Genomic DNA, 21,897 nt, shown 5'->3' with positions numbered 1-21,897 from the left:
CAGGCAATTCTCCTGCCTCAGCCTCCTGAGTTGCTGGGATTACAGGCACGCGCCACCATGCCCAGCTAATTTTTTGTATTTTTAGTAGAGACGGGGTTTCACCATGTTGACCAGAATGGTCTCGATCTCTTGACCTCGTGATCCACCCGCCTCAGCCTCCCAAAGTGCTGGGATTACAGGCTTGAGCCACCGCGCCCGGCCTGGACCTTTTGAATACTAATAGTTGCCATTTATTGAGCTATTGCCATATGCGAGATGTTGTGGTAAACATTTTTAGTGCATTATCTCATTTTAATTCTCAGAACAACCTTGCAAGTTAAGCATTGGTACCGCGATTCACAGATGAAACTGAAGGTCAGAAGATTGCGGTAATTTGTCCATTGCCATACAGTTAAGAGCTACAAAAGCCAGGATTTTAATCCCTACAGATTAGATTTGACTCAAAGCTTCTGCCCTGAGTCCTTAACTATCCTCACAAAACCACTTTTTTTTTTTTTTTTTTTGAGATGGAATTTTGCTCTTTCGCCATGGAGTGCGATGGCACTATCTAAGCTCACTGCAACCTCCACCGCCTAGGTTCAAGCAATTCTTCTGCCTGAGCCTCTCGAGTAGCTGGGATTACAGGCACTATCACCTCGCCCAGCTAATTTTTGTACCAGCTAACTTTTGTATTTTTAGTAGAGGCAGGGTTTCACCCTGTTGGCCAGGGTGGTCTCTAACTCTCGACCTCAGGTGATCCACCAGCCTCGGCCTCCCAAAGTGCTGGGATTACAGGCCTGAGCCACTGGGCCCAGCCCAAAGAATCATTTTTGAGGCAGCTATTATTTTCTCCATTCTACAGGTGAGGAGACTAAATGACACAGAAAGTAGCAGAGCCAAAGCAGGTCTTTCGGACTCCAAAATCTCTTCTGCTTTGAAGATAGAAGAAGAGCAAAGGCGAGGAGTGAGAACGTGCCAGAAAGCCCCCGCAGTCAGGCACTGCCCTTTCCTAGGGTACCGCACCGACCCACCCCCAACCTCCACAATTAAGCCCCTTTCAAGAATCTTCTTTTCTCCACCTCTGCCCAGTGTGGCCCCTGAACTGAACAGGAACTACGTGGTTCTTGGGGGATTCCCTAGGAAAGGAACCGCCAGGGCACCACCAGTCCTGGGGCTCCCATTCCCACACATCTGAGCAAGGCCTGTGTATAAGACTGGCAAGTGCTTGAACCAGGAGGCAGCCAAACTGGGCTCACACACAGCCCGCCAGTTTTGTCTACCAACAGCTCCCCTTTTCAAAGCATCTATTCTGGGACAGACATTTCACGAGGAGTTTCCAACATGGCTTAAAATGTAATAGCCCCCACCCCCCAATGATTGGCCCTATTTTACAAAAGAGGAGTCTCTGACTCCTGGGGATGAAGCGACAAGCACAAGGACAGAAAGTTCTCAGGAACTTGGGACTTGAACCCACTGGGGCCCCAGATTCTGCTGTTGCCCGGGAGCAGAGGGAGGAGCTGCCAGGGCAGAGGGAGGTGGGGAGAGAGTACAAGCTCCCAGCAGCGCCGCGCTGACGACAGCAGGTGTTTTTTTTTTTTTTTTTTTTTTTTTTTCCCCCCTGCAGCACTCTTTCAATCAGCAACGTTCCTGGATTTTTTTCCCCCTGCTGAGCGGCATTAAAAGGGTGGGGCCGCTTCCCTGCAGCAGGGGCAGAGGCGGCGGCGGCAGCGGCTGCACCATCATTCGCAGGCAGCCACGGAGACTGAGAGCTGCAGAAAAGGGTGGGGTCGCTTCCCAGGAGAAGAGGCGGCAGCAGCGGCGGCGGCTGCGGCATCCTCGCTGGCAGCAGCGGAGGCAGCAATGCTCGGTCTCCGCTGGGGGTGATGGCCTCCCATCCCTGCTAGGTGGCCGGCTGCAATCGGAGGCCGGCGGGAAGTAGACTCGAGCCCGATCCGCCGACCCTGCGGCCACACCGCCCGGCCCCTCCTCTGCGCCATGGCTTAAGCCTGCAGCCATCTCTCCTCACGTCGCCTCGCTCGGCCGAGGTCTGTGCGCCGCCGCAGCCGCAGGGAGGGGCGCGTCCCAGACACCCTCGCCGGGGACTCGGGGACGCCGCGCTTCTCGCCCTTCAGCGCTGGCAGCAGACTGCGCTCCCGAAGGCGTTTGCAGCCGGTAATCGAGGGACTTTACCGACTCTCTTAGGATCGCTCTCCCTGGGTGCTCGCTGACGGAGGAGGGCGAACTAGCTCCGGCTGATCCGGGGGAGAAAACGGTGGGAATCACATTGGCCCGTAAGAGTAGGAGGCTGAAGGAAGATTAGAGACTTGCTTTAGAACCACAAAAAGAAAGAGGGGACCGGCTTTGCAGCGAGCATCATGGCGTGGCCGTGCATCACAAGGGCCTGCTGCATCGCCCGCTTCTGGAACCAGTTGGACAAGGCGGACATCGCGGTGCCGCTGGTTTTCACCAAGTACTCGGAGGCCACCGAACACCCGGGCGCCCCTCCGCAGCCACCGCCGCCGCCGCAGCCCCAGGCGCAGCCGGCTCTCGGGCCCCCCTTGGCGCGCACGGTTGCCATAGAGACGCAGCCGGCCCAGGGCGAGTTGGATGCAGTTGCCCGGGCAACCGGGCCAGCGCCTGGGCCTAGCGGCGAGCGAGAGCCGGCGGCCGGCCCCAGCAGGAGCGGGCCTGGCCCGGGCCTGGGCTCGGGCTCCACCTCCGGCCCCGCGGACTCGGTGATGCGGCAGGACTATCGGGCCTGGAAGGTGCAGCGGCCCGAGCCCAGCTGCCGGCCGCGCAGCGAGTACCAGCCCTCCGACGCGCCCTTCGAGCGCGAGACCCAGTACCAGAAGGACTTCCGCGCCTGGCCGCTGCCGCGCCGCGGGGACCACCCGTGGATCCCCAAGCCCGTGCAGATCCCCGCGGCCTCCCAGGCGTCGGCGCCCATCCTCGGGGCGCCCAAGCGCCGGCCACAGAGCCAGGAGCGCTGGCCAGTGCAGGCAACTGCTGAGTCCCGGGAGCAGGAGGCGGCCCCCGGCGGAGCGGGTGGCCTGGCGGCCGGAAAGGCGTCCTGGGCGGACGAGCGCGACACGCGCAGGAAGGCCGGGCCCGCCTGGATGGGGCGCCGTGCCGAGGGCCTGGGGCAGGAGCAGACGCCGCTGCCCACGGCCCAGGCCCTGGTCCAGGCCACCGGCCCCGAGGCTGGCAGGGGACGCGCGGCAGCGGACGCCCTCAACCGGCAAATCCGCGAGGAGGTGGCGAGTACCGTGAGCAGCTCCTACAGGTGAGACGCGGCCGCTGCTCGGGCTGGGTAGCCGCCACGCAGACCCTTCCCGCGGGCTGCCCGGGGCCCACGATCCCCAGCACAGGCCTTGCATGAAGCCTGCCTCCGGTCCCAGGCCACACCCTCCCCTCAGCCGCCTCCCAGACCACCTCCCATCAAAGCCTTCTCTTCTGCCCTGTCCTATGCGCAAGCTGTTAGTATTTCCATCTCAGACTGCCTGGCTCTTTCACTTTACCGCTTTAGCCCTTTTCTCCATCCCGCCCACCTCAGTTGCCTGCCTGCCCACAGAGACTGCAATGTCAGCACAGGCTGTGTTTCCGTCCTGCCCCCACCCAGCTCACCTGCTGCGTTAGCCTGGATGCTGCCCTTTGCCATTCTTCTAGAAGAAGAATTCTCTCCAAGTGACCTCTCCCCCTCCTCCCTAGGCCAGTTCACTTGGCCCTTCATTCTTTTCTCCCTCTCTCAGTCTCTGGGCAACACCCAAGCACCACACCTTTTTGTAGATTACCCACAGGATCTTTACAAATCACCCCCCTCCTTCCACCACTGGGAGTTTGAAGTCATTGTCCTTCTATCTCTTACTAGCTGTGACATATTGGGCACGTTTCGTAACCTTTCTGGGCCTCAGTTTCTTATCTGTAAGATGTGATTGGTAATAGACATCTCTTAGGATTGTTCATGCTTTTATTGATTTAATATTAAATATTGATTTTATTTTTATTTAATTATTATCAAATATTCAACATATTTTAAAATGCCTACTATATGCCAAGCACTGTGCTGGACATTGCGAGGATTAAATGAGATGATTCAGGAGAACAGCTGGTGCCTAGGACATAGCGGTAATTAGTACGTCTTGGTTCCATTCCTACCTTCTACATGATGCCTTATTATTCTGATCCTTCTTTCTAGATGCCTCCAGCCTTCTCTGCTATTGAGGTATCTTCTTTCTCTCTCCTTTCCTTACGTGTTCTCCAGATGTCTCTCATTCTCTTGCCACCAAGAACCCCTTTCTCCAGCACACTTAATTCCTCGCAAATGAATGCTTTCAAGCATGAAAATCTCTCTCTTTCCTTCTAGAATTTCCCTCTGCTGCAGCCTCAGCCATTCCAGTCTGCTTTCTTGCTTTTCATCCAGCCAGTATATACTTCTGAAGTCTTAGCTTTCAATCCTGCCCTTATGTTCCAACCAACATCAATTGGCTAACAACGCAGTTGATTCTGAACATGTAACATTGCATTTGGGGTCTCTCCAGGAAGATGTGTATGAATGGTAATTGAGCTAGAGGTATTCAAAATGCAGCTTATGGGGTCCTTTATCAATGCCACAGCTTCCTGCTGCCTCCTTCCTGCACAAGGGTGCGGTGGGGAGGACTAGAGAGTTAGTCCTTTGCCAAGACTCTATATCTAGTCTCAAGTTAGACTAATGTCCTTCTCCAGTGAACATCACCAACACTCTCTCATAGGCTGAGGAAAGACTACCATCTTCAGACATCTTTCGTGTGAAGAGAAAATCTGTCCCCCAGCTTCTACCCCTGCGTTTCTCATCTTCCTGAATTCCACCTCCCTCGGCACCTCTCTCTTGGTTTATTGCTATCACAACAACCACACTGGTACCCCAGAAGTACAGCACTTCCTTTGAGCTCTTGGTCAAGCAAGGACATAAATCCTTTTCCTTGGTTAGCCACGAGAAGGTAGAATGTTCACTATGTTTTTACGCTGCTACCAAGTGGGGAGCAAAACAAAAGAAGAGAAACAAGCAAGCAAGTTACATAAAAAACAAAGCCAGGATGTAGTTTTCTGGTTCTGCTATGGCTTTGATCTTCCTACCCTGAGAAACCCAAGTCTGGCCCAACATCATAGACTACTGGCCTGGCCTCTTCATCTTCCCAGTCTCATTTTAGCACCCTGTGGCAGGTGGAACCTTACTACCCCCTGGCAGGAGCTATCTCTTCTCACTACCATACAGTCAATGCCAATCAAGAGAGATTCCAGCTTCTTCAGCCTCCTCGGGTGATTCTGCTCAGTTTTGATTCCAAGTTGGCAGGACTTGCTTTGTTTATGGATGAGTGGCCTGTCAGTCAAGGAATGACCACATCCTTCAGATATAATACACCTCAGATTTGGGGTTGTACCTTGTTCTATATAGCCTTTTTCCTCAAAAAAACAGCTTAACTGTGCAGTAAGCATGGCATGCTTCACATGCCATGCTTCAAATTACACACGGACTGGAAATGACTGGATTTGGTGGGGAATAGCTATGCCCTCACAACTGGTGAGAATGATTATTTTTTTTAACACCTATCAATTCTATCAATCGGTCAAAAAAAAAAAAAAAACTTTGAACACCTCGAAAAAAATTTAAATTTAGATCTGTAAAATTTAATTATACTCATGACTTTGGGGGGCCACCATTACCATTTTGCTAGATAATCAGAAGGGTTTTGAAATGTTATGGGAATGAATATTGCTAAGAAACATCAATTTATTTAATGAACAATTTAAGTGCATGACAAATTTGATGTGAAATTTAACATTTTTTGTTCCAAAGGAAAAATTAACAAAAAATTGAGATATACACTTTGGCTTAAAGTAGTTATAAAGAAATATCAATACATTAAATACATTGTAGAGATGGTTGGCAATTATAAGCTTATCTAGAACATTGATTTTCCCTCCCTATTGTCTCACATTCTTTTCCTTGCTATCATTCTAGGATATCTTTTGAATTTAAGTATGTTCCATATCCACTGTAGACGGACCTTATGCCGCCTTAGGAGCTAAGTTGTGCGCCACTTCAATGATAATTTGATTTACAAACCCTTTTCTTCTGCCATTCTACATAAATTATGGTGTGCTTACACCATGGTGACTGGTTCATCTCATGGACTTTACAAATGACATCTGTCACATGACATCAATGTGAACAGTCTGCTTAAACAGAAAGGACACACAGTCCATCATGTAAAATAAACATTCAACATTCAGAATCATATACATGCTCATTGTTTTACTTTATAATTTACAGTCATAAATAACATTAGATGTCCTTTGACATTATGGTTTTGAGAACCCTTCCCTATCCAACATCTTATCTAATACCCAATCCATTCATACTAGCCTGAGATTTTTGCATTCAAGTAGTATCTGAGATAGCTTTAGGATTATTCACAAACATGAGTTTGATTAATTTTTAACACTTTCATTTTACATAGATGATATAAAATTGAGAAGCATGTATTTATTACCATTTTTAATGTTAAGGTTGGATTTCACTGGGAAGCCATTTGTGACTTTAGACCTGATGTTCTCAATTAGAAAATAGATGAGTCATAAGGAGGGGATTAAAATTCCTTTCCCAGTCAACGCTATTGCTCTGGCCATCAGATAATAGGGATAGATAGGGTAGCAGCTGCTCCCTATAGAAATGCTAATGAGAAACTTTTCCTAGAAAAAACCAGCTGAGGCACCAGGAGGTAGAATTAATAAACCAGGGTGAAATACTTGAAAAATGAGAGCAGTGACAAGGAAGTTAGAAAGAAAAGGAGCCTTCAATGTCTGCCCTCCAGCCTTGCATGAAGGTAACAGGAAGGCCCATCTGACGTAGTTTATGCTGTGCAGAGCTGTCGCATTCCCCAACTGTCCATTTCCCTAATCTCCTCATGGGTCAATCCCAGCAATGCCTCAAAGTCAATCTTGGTTACTGAATCTACAGCAATGCCTTCCTAGATCCAGCCATTCTGAATTAATTTTTCTTCTATTCCCTTTTTAGTTTTTGAACTCTTATCATTGTCTGCTTGATTGTAAAATACTTTTATCCATATCAGTCTCTCCCAGCAGGTCGTGAACACCTAAAGAGAAGGACCTCTCACACCCTACGTGCCATATAGATTTGTTGACTCTAATGGAATTTTTAGGGCTTGGTGAAAATTTTATTTATTTACATATTGATAGAGTCAATTTTATTTAGTTGAATTTTTTTTCAGAAAATGATCACCAAGTACCATGTACCAGATAAGGAGGTGGGGATACCAAATAAATGAGTCATAATTTTAATGTAAGAAAATTGTGTCTTCCTCAGTCAAGTTAAAGTCCAAATCTTACCAGGTTAGCACTAGAAGCAAATGTTCAAATGGAGAAGGGCAGCAAACTTTATATACCTGACTCTACATCAACCACCAGCCAGGGCAGTGGTCCTCAACCTTGGCTGCACATTGGAATCAGTGGAGAACTTTCAAAAGGCTGATGCATAGGTGCCTTGCCCAGAAAATCTGATTTCATCGGTCTGGGGTGTAGCCTGGACAACCAACTTTTTAAAAACTATCTCAGGTGATTCTAATGTGCAACTCATGTTATGGTCTACTTTTATAAGTCATGGTTCTCAAAATTTAATACACAAAAGAATCGCCTGGAGAGTTTTCCAAAATGCAGATTCTTGGGCCATATCCTCATACATATTAATTCAATGGGCTTAAAATGGAGCCCAGGTATCTAATTTTTAGCAAGCACTCTAGATAATTTTGATGCAGATGAATGCAGGCTTTACTTGGGAAAAAAATTACCTGGAGAAATTTATCATCTTTAAGCTATTGAGTTTTCCTATATGCAAACATGGCAAAGCTTGCCATTCATTTAAATCTTTTATGTTCTTCACTTATATATTGTAATTTTCTTCACAAAATTACATACACACATATACTCATATATATACACATGAATACAGTTTTAAAGTTTTATTTCTGTATTTCAATTGTTGATAATCCAACTAGATTTTGTCTTTATAAATGGAGTGAGATAGGGATTGAATTTTTCCCTATATGGAAAGTCATTCATCCCAACACTCTTTTTTAAAGCTTTACTTTTCCCCAATAACTTACGATATCTCCTCTATCACATAAGAGTCACATATCTTTAGATATTATTTCTGGATTCTCTGTTTTATTCCGTCAGTCTGAGTTAGCACCACATTATCTTACTTTATTTTATTCTGAGCTATCTTTTAATTATTGCTCTTATTGTGAAGAGTTTATTATGTTTTCTAATTTATTATTGCCCGTATGCATTAATTTTGATATGTTAATCTTGTATTCAGGAATCTTATCACACTTTCTAATTAGTTTTGTTTGTAGATTCTGCTGGATTGTCTGTGAAGATAATGTAAGTTTTTAGCAAATAACAATGTATCATCTTCCTTTCCAAGGTTTATATGTCTTGCTTTTTGTGTGTGTGTTGCTCTGTTGGTTAGGACAACTGGTGTGGTTTCAAATAGTAGGTGATAACAAACATCCTTGTCTTGGGATGTGGGAAAGTTTCTAAAGTTTTGTCATTAAGTATGAGGTTTGCTTTATGTTTTAATAAGATAAGGTTACGAAATTTCTCTTTATCCTAATTTGCTAGGGTTTTTAAAAATTAGTTGGCTGTTCAGTCTTACTGAATGGTTTTTCTCTTATTGAAGACTCAGTATCAACTGAGATGATCCTACGGTTTTTCTTTTTTAATCTGTTAGTAGATTTTTTTTCTGATATTGAACCATCTTTGCATTGTTGGAATAAATCTTGCTTAGATAAAAATATATTTTATTATGCTGAATTTGGTTTACTATTTTTTATCTGAAATGTTTGCATGTATTCATAAATAAGATTGGCCTATAATTTTTCCTTTTTTATATTGGCCTTATGTACTATTAGGGTCATGGTTATAGCTATAAAATTAGATGGATAGATTCCCCTCCTTTTCAGTTATTTAAAACAAGTTTATATAAGAAGGGATGCTCCTTAAATATCTGATGAAATTCTCCTGTAAAACTTGCTGAATCTGTTGTCTTTTTCATGGAATTTTTTTTTTTACTATCAATTCAATGTCTTTCATAGTGATTCATTTATCCAGGTATTATATTTCTTCTTGAACCAATTTTGGTAATTTATTTTTTCTGGAAAAATGTACATTTCTTCTAATTTTATAATTTATTGACATAAAATTGATCATAGCATTATCTTGTGGATTTAAAAATAATCTCTACTTACTTGTAGCTATGTCTCCTTTTTCATACCTAATGTTTATTTGTGCCTTCTATCTTTTTTTGGGGGATTATTCTTGTTAAGATTTGTTTTGTTTTTTAGTTTTTTCAAAGAATAAAATTTTGATTTTGTGGAGCATCTTTTTTTTCAGTAAGTTTTACTATTATTTTTACTATTCCCTTTCTTTTTATGCTCTGAGAGGTAGGCATAGGTCAGCTTATCAACAGCCTTATATTCCTAGCTAAGAAGTGTGGATTTGCTTTTATAGACTATAATGAGTCACTGAAAAAATCTAAGCAGAGTGACAACATGGTTTGATTCAAATTTTATAAAGCTCCCGTTGACTGGCTAACCTGGGGAGATTAGAGAATGGGCGGCCAGTAAGGAGGCTATTGAAATAATTTGGAGAAAATGACAAAGCCTTAATCATGGCTATAAGATTGGAGATTTATAACATAATATAGGTACAAAACAACAGATCTGAATGACCAATTGAGATGAAAAGAAGATATGACCCAGGATGACCCTTGTGTTTCTGGTTTTGGTAACTGGTAGTGATGCTTGTCACTGGAACAGGGAATATAGAGGAGGAAAAAAAGTCAGAAGTGAAAGTTGAAGCACTTGTCAATATATAGAATTTGGAAAATTCTGGATCTGTTGTCTATGGAAAATCTAACAAGAGGCGTTTGAGGGTCAGTTAAGTAAATATTTGGATCTGAAAGCTTAGGGAGAGGTCTGGGCTATAAATATAGATTTGAAAACGATCAGCTTGTGAGTGTTATGAAAGTAATGGGAAGAGGCAAAACTATCCATGGAAAAGGAGTAGAGAAAAATAACCAACAGAAAATGGAGCCATAGGGGATACATGTATTTGGAGTACTGACAGCAGAAGGGATATCCATGAAGAAGATGAAGGAGGAGTGATGGGGGGAGGGAAGAAACCAGGAGAGAAACTTGTCACGGAAACCACACATGAACTCAGCAGTGTTTTATGTTTGTTTGGACATTTTTACTGAGGCATTTTGTTAGATCATTGGTTAAGTTTGTGTAATTAATTCTCAGAAATACAATGCTGACCAAGACTAACCCACAAAGAAGATAAGATAGACACAATTATTTGTTGCTCTCATAAGGAAAAATTGCATCTAATGCATATATGAACTTTAAAAAAATGTCAAGCCAGTGATAATTCTAAATCAACAATCACTAAGAATAAGTCAATGCTCCAAATATAAAACTAAAATAAATCAACAAATGTTCATCAAGATTAAGGAGCTATTTCTAGAATGCTGCTCTGGCTTTACAAATTGTGTCTACTGTATTAATATAAATAGGTGAGCTTCTCATTCTGTGCTGAATGAAGATAACTTCAACATGGCCCTGAACCAGCAAACTAAAAACAGTCTAGTTTCATCATAAAAAAAAAAAAATAGTAGTAGTAGTAGTTAATTTAGTGCCTAGTATGTGCCTGGCAGAAGGCTAGAAACCTTAGATAGATTTTCTCCCTGAAATCTTTACAGTAGCTCTGCAGAAACTATGCAGTTACTTCCCTGTTAGAGCTTATGACCCCCCTTGCTCTGTTGCCCAGGCAGGAGTACAGTGGCACAATCTCGGCTCACTGCAACCTCCGCCTCCTGGGTTCACGCAATTCTCCTGCCACAGCCTCTCAAATAGCTGGGACTATAGGTGCGCACCACCATGCCTGGCTAATTTTGTATTTTTAGCAGAGATAGGGTTTCAACATGTTGGTCAAGCTGGTCTCAAATTCCTGACCTCAGGTGATCTGCCTGCCTCTGCCTCCCAAAGTGTTGGGATTACAAGCTTAAACCACCGCACCTGGCCCCTTTAGGTTTTAAGACTGTTGAAAGCACAGACTGTCTGTGCTTGCCTGTCTCTACACTCCGCACTTCCTCCATGTCATATTAATATGTACTCTCTTAATTCAGCTTCCATTCAGTAAATGTTTATTTGCATCTACCATGTTGGGTCCTGGACTAAGTGCCTGGATGACAAAGCGGTCCCTGCTCTCAGGAGGCTTGTGTTTATTGGACATAGACAAGTCTGCTGAAAAGTTATAGAAGCCCTGATAAAATGTCTGTGCAGGGCATGGTGGAGCACAGAGAAGACAGGGGTTAAGTCTGCCTGATTTGAGGGGTGTTGGGAAAGAGTTCAGTAGAGAGGGTGACTAGTAGGCTGAGTCTTGAGAGATGAGTGGGCAGTAAATGGGAGAATGGATCAATTTGAGTAAAAGTACAAGAAGAGAAATCATAAGCAGTTATGTGCGGGCAGAACTTGGAGGTATCACTGCGTAAGGATAGAATGGCAAGCGCCGAAGGAGGTAGGCTGGGGCTAGCTCCTTTGTCTTATAAGCAACAGGAGAATCAGGGTTCAGCTTTAGATTTTAGAAAAGGTGACTTTGACAGCAATGGGAAGAATGGACTGGAGAGACGAGACTGGGAACAGAGTCCAGGGAAGAAACTGTAGTCTAGGTGAGAGATAATGAAGCCCTCCAGCAATAGAATGTAAGCAAGTGCTGAAAAGAATAAAATAATAGGGGCTAAATAAAAGTAGGCAGAAAGGGAGAGGGAAGAGTCTAGGATATTTCCAGCGTTCCTGCTTTGAATGTCTAGGGGGAAGATGGTATACACTGAGCTTTAGAGATAGCACAGTTTTGGACAAGTTGAGTTTGGGGTGTCTTTGGAAGGTCTACACGGAGATGTTCAATACAGAATGAAAATGGAAATTCATACTGCTGCTAAGAGTGTAAATTGGTACAACTACATTATAAAACTCTTTAGCATTATCTATTCAAGTTAAACATACATTTACCATGACCCAGAAATTCCATCCGTGAGTATCTACCTAACAGAAATTAAGCAGAAGACATGTATAAGAATGTTTATAGCAGCATTATTAGTAGCAAAGTACTAAAACAGCACAAATCCCCATCAACAATAGGATACATAAATTGTGGTATATTCATACAGCAGCATATTATATAGCAGGGTATGGAAGGCAGAATAATCCCCCCTCCAAAGACATCCAAATCCTAATTCTAGGAATTTATGAATATGTTATCTTACGTGGGAAAAGGGACTTTACAAATGTCGTTAAGTTATGGTCTTTGAAATTGGAAGGATAGCCTGGATTCACTTGGGCTCAGTGTAATCACAAGAGTCCTTATAAGTGAAAGAGGAAGACAGAAGTGTCATATTAGGGTGATGCAGTGTGACAAAGACTTGACTGGCGGTTGTTGGCTTTGAAGATGGAAGGAAACGTGCCAAGGAGTGTAAGCCGCTTCTAGAAGCTGGCAAAGGGAAAGAAAGTGTTCTCCCCTAGAGCTTCCAATGAGACCCATTTAGGACTTCTGAATAAAAAAACTGTGAAATGTTAAATCTATGTTGCTTTAAGCTATTCAGTTTGTGGTAATTTGTTACAGTCGCTATAGGAGATTGATACACAGGCCTTATCAATTACTGACCAGCGAATTCTTTGTTGTGGGCCTGTGCTGTGCGTTGTAGGATGTCTAGCAGCATCCCGAGCCTCTATTCATTACACACCAGTAATATTTCCCACCCCTCTCCACCCTGAGTTGTGGCAATTAAAAGCATCTTCAGACATTACCAAAAGCTTCCTAGTGGGCGACAAAATTGATCCTAGATACGAATGCACTTACTGAATGATTCCATTTATATGAAGTTCAAAAACAGGTAAAGTAATTGATGGTGATAAATGTTGGACTAATGGTAATCTCTGGGAGTTAGGTGGGTAATTAACTCTCAGAAATACAGTGCTGACCAAGACTAACCCGCAAAGAAGATAAGATGTATACAATTAATTTTTGTTGCTCTTGTAGGGAGAAATTGCATCTAATGCATATATGAACTGGTACATGTGCAAGTTGAGAAGGAGCACAGGAGAATCTTCTGAGGTGTTGGAAATGTTCTATGTCTTTGTCTGAGTGGTGGTGATATGGGTTTATACACAAAAACAATTGAGACTTATGGACTTTATTCTCTGTATGTTATACCTCAACAAAAAATAAGAAACAAAATACAAAAGAACTAAATGGAGACAGAGCTTGAAGCTCAGGAGAAAGGGCAGAAGAGAAAAGAAGATAAAGACAGCATCAGCCTATTGCTGAGAATGAAACCCATAGACATTAGGGTAGGTGGGGGATAGAGAGGGTGAGAAGAAAAGAATGCTGAGGTCAATGGCCAATAAGCATTGACATCTCTGATATGGGTGGGAGGCGTCGCAAAGAATGAGCTCTCGGTGTCTGTCCCTGCCTCTCCTGTCTGAAAGAGAGCAGGAGCATAGGCCTCACTGTGGTCTCAATCTCCCACCTCCCGTGCTGCTGGTCTTGAACATTACACACAGGAGCTACCCATGCTGTGTATTACATAATACACATCGTTATTATCTTTGCTATCCTTCCTTTATCCTAGCATAGTCCACTGTCAGTGGGTATTTGTTTTCAAATTGAATGAAGAGGCTTTTGCAGGATTAGGACTGGTGTAACCTCTTCTGGTGGGAAAATTGTGTCCACGCGTCAAGCCACAAAACTCACCACAAGTGCATCCCTGAAACGATGCCTCCTCCACTGAGCTGTCTGTCCCCTTGTGGTCACTGTCCATTTCGTGCAATTACTTCAAAACACTGGCCCACATCGTGGCGTATCCTGGAGTGCATAGTGCATTTTTGCAAGCCTCCTAGCCCTTAAGGATTGTTTCCTATTAAACCATAATAATTAGGCAAAATGTAGATCAAGGCAGAAAGCAAAAGAGCAGAATATTAGAAAGAACAGAGACATCATTGAGTTTCAACCTCATCTGCTGAGCGTTTACTCTGTGCCAACTGCTTTAACATATCTTTTTCTATAGACTTCATAATGACCTTTTAAGGTAAACATCTCTATTTTTAAAGGTGCAGAATAGAGTCAGGGAGGTGTGGGGACTGCGGTTACAGAAAGAGTCAGTGGCTGAGTGGGCTCAGGGATCTGCTTCTCCTCATTCCAGCCACAGCTGTGTCTTGCTTGTGCAGCTCCAACAGGTCCCTGCCAAGTCCCCTCACACTCCCCTAGTCCAACATGCCATTCTTGGGAGGGCTGCTGCCAACTTCAACCTTTATGCTATCTTTCTGGCCCCAACTCTGCTAAGCCCATACAATCTCCCTCCACTAACCTTGTTTCTGCAGTGGAAAAGGGGTGGGTAGTGTCACCCCTCCATGTCCTAAACTCTCAGTGGATCCCTTCTCCTCCAGGGCAAGGCCCAAGCACCTTGGCCTGCAGTCAATGCCTTCCAGGATCTGAGCTATCTGATGCTTCCAGCCTTTTTGCCCACTGCTCCCTGCACACACTCGATGCTTTTTCTTGGGTATTCTCAGCCCTGGCTGCATATTAAAATCATATGGGCCTCAGCAGGTGCTCTGACCAAATCACAGCCTACACTGGGCCCCACAAGCCCCACACTTAAACTACTGCTGGGTTTTGCTCACAGTTTTCCCCCATGCCCTCCTCCCATCTTCTTTCTAAATCCTTTCTATCCTTCAGGGCTTTTAGTCCATTGAGAAAGAGGCTTATACTATAAAAGCAGGGAATTAGGTTGGATTTATGTGATCCTAATTCCATAGTAATATTGCAGTGGGCTTAATATTATTTTTACTCAGAGTTCAATGCAACATCTTAACAGTATGCCAAGGCTGGGACTCTAGGCTATGTAGATTCAAGGTGAAGAGCACACGAACCCTGTTTACAGTGGATTGTTGTCTTTTGAGGGAGATAATATGGATGCAAGTATTGTATCTAAAAGCACCAGGCAGATCCTGGTGAGAGTAAAAATTGGGAGCCAGAGTTCTCTAGGGGCACAACTGTCAGAAAATTGCTGGAAGGAACGTTTGTATGAGTACTGGGAGGTGTCCTTGTGTCCTGTGAAGAATTTAGTGCCCATAAAAACAGGGTTTGAATCATGCATCTTAACTAACTCTGTGTGATCTTGGGAAAGCTTTGATTTTTTTTCTCATCAATAGAATGGGGGTGATTACACAGTTGTGACTTCACAGAGCCATGATGAAGATGGGGGGAAATAATGCTTGTACACTGTGCGTACTCATCATAGTAAGTGCTGGCTACTTTTATTATTATCACTGAAATAATGAAGTAGAGTAGATTACCAATGAACGTTTTTCATTTACTTATTCACGAAACATTTATTGCATCTCAGATTAATCACTATTCTAGGGTAAACAGGTAAATTACATCTAGCCATTGTCCTTAAGGAGCTCCTGGTCTAGTGGATGGAAGGCATATTTTGCAAAAGTATAGTAATAGTAGTAAGTGCAAGAATAGAAATACGCACAGGGTATTGAGGAGACGTAGAGGAAAGGGGGCTTCTGGTCTGAGTCGTGAACCACTTCCTGGAGGAGTGTACCTGTACAGTGTGTCAAAAGCTTAAGAGTCAGCTCCATTGGGAAGGAAAAAGATTAGGAACTGTAAATTCCTTCCTAGAGGTCTTTATCAATGAGATAAAAATGCAGAAGGGCACTTGAAAGTACAATACTTTCTTACAATTCCTGCTTGCCTCTGATGTCTGGCTTTATTTGGGACTTTGGTTTCAAGTCCTGCTTACCACACATTAACTATATGATTTGGGGCAAGTTACTTAATCACTCTTCTCTGATTTTGCTTCCTTAGTGGTAAAACAGAATCACTAATATCTAGTTGTCTAATATGAAGTTAGTTGTTGGAAGACTTAACATTCCATTAGGTCTGTTACTCTCTTACCTGTCTTATTTGCCATTGTACCTCCAGCACTTAGCTTAGTGCATGATATTTAATAGATGCTTAATAGATATTAATTAGTTGAACAAATGAATGAATGATGCACATACAGTGTTAACATAGTGCCTCATCCGCAGTAAACACTCAATAAATGGCAATTATCCTGTCGTCATTGTCCCTGGTGGGTTGAGTACTACTTGGCTAATATACAGAGGTCCTTTGCCCTTCTCATTGCACGCATTCTGAATTTCTGGGTAAAGAACCATTAAATGCTCAGATCAAAGATTTTCTATGAGTATTTTCAGTCCATTAAGCATATCTGAGTCACGATGTTCTAATCTAGCAAATGTGAATTATATGGAGAGGCCTGGCTTTTGCCACTTTGTATACACAAAAATTCTTTGTTGCACGAGTAAAACAAGAATCATAAAATTAGAACTGTAATGGAAGCAATTAGAAAAAAATGATTTTAACAAGTTATAATTTGCTCTGAAAATGAATTCAGAAATGTTTTTGTGCTTAGTAAAGTGATGTTATCTAATTTTTGCCAAAGTCTGGATTTGGGTGGCAGGTCAGAGAATGGGTTAATTGTGTACAAACTTGAGATAGAACTTTCCTCCTTGGATTGTGATGACTTGCCAGCCAAATATCGGTGCCACTCTGACAGCATTATGCCCACATCTCCTCAAAAAGCCCAGGGGCCCCGAGGATTACTCCTGAGGATTTGGTATATTTCACATGATTTTTCAGGGATGTACAAGAAAGTCCATTCGGCTTGCTCTCCTTGCGGGCAGAGCCTGGGCCTTGCCCTTTTATTCCTTTCTCAGGCCTGGCACAGAAGAGAGCTCAACCAGTGTTTGAAGAATGACACTCAGCGAGTGAATGGGTCCATTGCCATTCTTCTCAGAGCTTCCTGATGACCACATTCTCCCTTGTGGACTGAGTGAACCACCGGATTAAATATGCAATTCAGATCCTGAGATTCCATCTAGAGAGTACAGCAGGGGAAAAAACGAGGCATCATGAATGTAACATGGGTGGGAGAGAAGCAAGCAGAGGAGAAGGAGTAGGGATGGCAGTTGAAGTGTTCCTGTCCATAAGCAGAGCTGTGCCCCACAGCCTGAGGACTCAAGAAGACAGTATTGTCAAGGTTTCTCAAGATGGATTCACAGTATTTTTCTAAATACCTATTTACTGTAGTATGTGTGTCAACACACAAGTCTCCATCCTTTTAACTTACCACAGCCTTGCTGTGGCGAGTGTCTTCCTTCCTGGGGGTAAGCAAAGACATAAATCACTGGTAGAAACAATAGTCAGACGATCAGTTAGATCCCCCTTCCAACAGGAGTCAGGTTAGCTTTTCATTAATTATTTCTTCCTTTCCTGTCAGTGCATCAGTCAATTATTCATCCATTAAACAGACATTTGTCAATCTCCTACTGTATATACACAACTTCCTGCCTAGAGGACACTTGCAGTCTAAGAGAGAAGGCAGCCATGGATGTGAACGCCTTAACGATAGCAAAGTAAATTATGTTTTATAGGATGTCACATGCTTTTTGAGTAGAGGATATCAATTCTAACTTGAAAAGTCAGAGAAGACTTCAGAAATGAGGACAGCATCTGAGCTGGACCTAGAAGGATTAGTATGATATCAGCAAGCAAATGATCAGGCAGGCAGGGCGGGAGGTGGCAGGTCCCAGCAGAAGGGACAGCTGGAGCATGGAGAGCTAGACGTGCATGTGGAGAACCACAGACATTCCCATATAACAAGTGTTCCAAGTATAAGAAGTGACGTGGCAGGAGACAAGCTTGATAGCTTCAGTCTAGACCAGTAGTGAGCAAACTTCCTATAGAGGGACAGACAGTAAATTTTGTAGGCTTTGCAGGCTGAGACACAAAATTAAGATTATTAAGTACTTAAATAACAAGAGAGAAAACAAATTTCCCCCAAAATTTTGTTACTAAAATTCAAAATATAATAATCATTATTGAATATAATCTTTTATCATACAGCTCTCCTAAATGAGAAGCATTTTTTACGGTAATAACATTTGCTGAATTGGGGTTCAAAGTTAGTGTTCCCTTTCATCAGATTGATTGCAAACATTCATCTGCAAAAACCATTCTTAGCTCACAGCTGAACAAAACAGGCAGAGGGCTGGAACTGGCTGGTAGGCAGTAGTTTGCCAATCTCTGATCTAGGTTATTGAGGACAGAATATTGTATTACTAAGTTTCAGACTCTGTATTTAGGTAGCAAGTAACCGCCTGAACGGAGTGCACAGAATGCTTGTTTTAACTGTGCCTTATTAAGCACACCACTCATTCTTTGACAGTGACATAGTCATTCTCTTGTTTCCCTACAACTGAATAGCAACAGGAAGCCATGTACATGTTAGAGTCTCTTTGTCTTTATATATAATGGATAACCAACCAATCTCTCATAGCAACCAAGAATGCAAGGTACAGGAGTCACCATTGCGAAATATTATCAGTCTCTGGCTACTATGACCATTTTTTGCATAGGGTTCCCTTTGGGGCTACTGCAAGGACTTAAAAAAAATAGACAAGGGATAAGTGGTATTAAAAGTACACAGTGAGATAATCAACATGCCGGGATCTAGCACCCAAAAATAGCACAGAAGAGAGCTCCACCTTGGGGGACTGTTATGACACCTCACTGAAGCCCTGGTCCAGTATTCCTCCAGGGCTGGCCAAAAGCAGGCTGTGAATTGGAGAGAGGCTTTGTGATTCTAAAAATCTAATCTAGCAACACCATTCTCTAGGGAGCCTTTTAGCACATCATAGTAGCCCCAATCCAACTGCATTTGTGAGAATGAGATTCTTTGCAAGCCTTTTGCAGAATGCATTACTTTAGTCATTTGTTCATTCCATTCATATTTGTTGAGCTCTTCCTACAAACAAGACTCTGAGCTAGTCTCTGGGGATATGACTACAAAGCTCAGGGGCTGGGACATGCTGATTTGCTCTGTGTCAGCTCCTACTTCAACAGTAGGGAAGAAATATGATGAAGATGATGATGATGATGATCATGGTCATGATGACAGGATTACGGTACTGGTGGGCAAGGAGGAGAGGAGACAGCAGCAGAAGCATGAATGCTCTTAAATAAGGAAGGTCTTTAGGGCTAGGAGTGTGTGATGGAGGGGAGAAGTGTTTGAAGAAAAGGTGAGGAACACAAGGAAAAATAGTAATTACAGCTACTCATCTGGTAGCCATGGTTCAGTGGACTGATCAAATGGCTTGGGATCAGAAAACTGCAGCTTAAATTTCGGCCTTTCCATTGACTATTTGTGTGACCTTGGTAAAGTTCTTTCAAGTCTCTGAGCCTCAATTTCCTCTTCCAGAAAACAGGGCAGTATGATACATGCCATAGGATATAGGATATGAATATGTGTAAACTATTAGGTCCTTGCAATTGTAATTCCTAAATACTAATACTCAGAAGTGAGCATGGAATCTGAATGCACACCAGTCTAGACATCAAGAGAGTAGTCACCCAGGGAACAGGCTATGAACTAAGTTCTTGGATTACAGCCATGAAGAAGACAAAGTTCATCATGGAATGAGCAGTGTAATGACAGATAAGGTGCCAAGCATGCATTTCAATAACTAATGATTAAATTCAGCTGTGATAAATGCTTGGCGGGGAAAGTACAAGGTGCTAACAGAGCATTTAATGGGAGCTGACAGGCTAACCTAGATGAGGAGTTGGAGCTGTCATCTGAGACAGTGGCATTGGAGCAGTGCCTAAAGGTTAAAGATGAACCTTGAGACCAGCTTTGCCTCCTGTGTGACCCTGGACAAGTCTCGCCTTCCTGCTTCATTATCTTCATCTGTCACTAGGGGTTGGCCCAATTTTTTTTTTGGAAGTCCTTCCCAGCACTACAGTGCCACACTCAGAGATCCCTGTAAAGACCCGAGTGCATGATGCCCAAGCATGGTCTCACGTTGGAGTGGGGAACACAGGAGGGAGCACGACGGATCTGAAAATCCAATGACATTATGGAGGGGAAGTCATGGCCAAAGAATCAATGCCATCCATTTGATACTGCTCTCATTCCCTCCTAAATATTTGATGGTGCCTGCTCCAATCAATCCTCAAAGAATTTTCTGGGTTTTTTTGGAAAACTTTTAAAAATACACCACTAGGCAGGGTAAAACATATACATTTTCACTATCGAGAGTTTTAAAAATTAACATTTTATCATATTTGCTTCTAGTCTTTTTTCATATTAAAAATTTTTTTTTCAGATAGGTTTCCCCCACCACCACTAGGCCCAGACCCACTCTGCTTCTCCCCTCGCCCCCTGGGCAGTCACCACTGTTATAAAGAGGTATACTTTGGTGTATACCTCCTTATCCATGAGCTGCATAAGGCCTTGAACTTATGTGTGCCTTCTGACATGGCATCCTACACTGTGTATCACTCTGTCACTTTGTTTTTTTCACCCAACATCACGTATCTTGAGAAAATGCAAACATGTACATATACGTAAATACCCATACGTGTACAGATGGTTCTTTTTAATGGCTGTGTAATCTGCCATCATATGACAATATCACATATTATTCATTTCCTTATGCATGTTTAGGTTTTTGTACATTTTTACTACCATAAATAATGCTGCAGTGAATATCCTTATACATGTTTGGCTGTGAATATATTAAAGGGTTAGAAGATAAATTGTCGGGTGTTGGGTTATACACATTTTATATTTTATTAAATGTTGAAAAATTGTTCTTTTTACTGGCTGGACCCATTTATACTTCAACTAATAGCATATAAAAGTACCCCCTTTGTCTTAGAATGTCAGACTTGAAAATTTGTGCCAATTTCATAATACGGAATTGTTGTTTTGTTTACTTCATACTTCCCTGATTTTCAGTCAAATTAAGAAACTTTCCATGTGTTTATGCACAATCTGCATTTCTTCTTCTGTGAATTGCATAGAATTCCCGTTCCCATTGTCCTATTCAGGTGTTATTTTTTTTTTTACTTGTCTCCATTGATTCTGGTTACTAATCTTTTTTCTGTGGCTTGTCTTTTACTTTCATTTACAGTATCATTTGTCATGCAGAAATTTTTCATTTTAATGTATTCAGTGGATTTAGACCTTGCTTCTATCATTTATTTTTTATTGCTAATGTAAGAAATGCCTCACTATCCTGAAGTTATAAAGGCACTATTTTCTTCTAATAGTTTTCTGTTTGTTTGCTTTTAGGCAGGGTCTCACTCTGTTGCCCAGGCTGGAGTATAGTGGCACAATCACAGCTCCTTGCTGTCCTGACCTTCCAGTCTCAAGCAGTCCTCCCACCTCAGCCTCCTGAGTAGCTGGGACCACAGGCGTGCACCACCCCACCTGGCTAGTTTTTTTTAATTATTTTTGGTAGAGACAAAATCTTACCAAGCGATCTACCTGCCTTGGCCTCGAAAAGTGTTGGGAGTTACAGCCTTGAGCGGCTGCACCCAGCCTCTTCTAACAGTTTTTAAATGTGTTTTTTACATTTAGACGTGTAGTACATCTGGAGTTTATTTTTGTGTGTAGTGTCAGAAGGGTAGAAGTTCCTTTTCTTGCATGTAGGAAGTCAAGTATCCCAAATCCATCATTTGTCTAACAAGTCATTCTTTTTTTCTTGATGAAAAAAGTTCCCACTATCATATAGCAAGTTCCTTCGTTTCTGGATCTGTTTCTGGGCTCTCTGATTTGTTGCATTGGTCTGTTTGTCTTTTTCTTAAAGAAAAAAAAAAGCCACACTTATTTGTCATAGCTTTGTAATATGCTTTGATTTTTAACAGGGTAGACATCTCTTGGTT

At 42.9% G+C, this 21,897-nt stretch overlaps 1 protein-coding gene across 3 annotated transcripts in view; it reads left to right on the top strand.

The window, feature by feature from the left end:
- The first annotated feature begins 1,733 nt into the window (after positions 1-1,733).
- MAP6 (microtubule associated protein 6) overlaps positions 1,734-21,897 on the top strand; it is an 83,569-nt gene continuing 63,405 nt past the window's right edge. For all 3 annotated transcript variants that reach the window (XM_017533019.2, XM_037740136.1, XM_017533018.2), the window contains exon 1: positions 1,734-3,262. In XM_017533019.2, coding sequence (XP_017388508.1) covers positions 2,355-3,262 — 908 coding nt within the window. In that variant the 5' untranslated portion in view covers positions 1,734-2,354. The remainder of the gene's footprint in view (positions 3,263-21,897) is intronic.

The sequence above is a fragment of the Cebus imitator genome, unplaced genomic scaffold (assembly GCF_001604975.1).
Source record: "Cebus imitator isolate Cc_AM_T3 unplaced genomic scaffold, Cebus_imitator-1.0 Scaffold79, whole genome shotgun sequence".
NCBI lineage: Eukaryota > Metazoa > Chordata > Mammalia > Primates > Cebidae > Cebus > Cebus imitator.
This window is presented reverse-complemented; position numbering and strand designations above follow the sequence as displayed.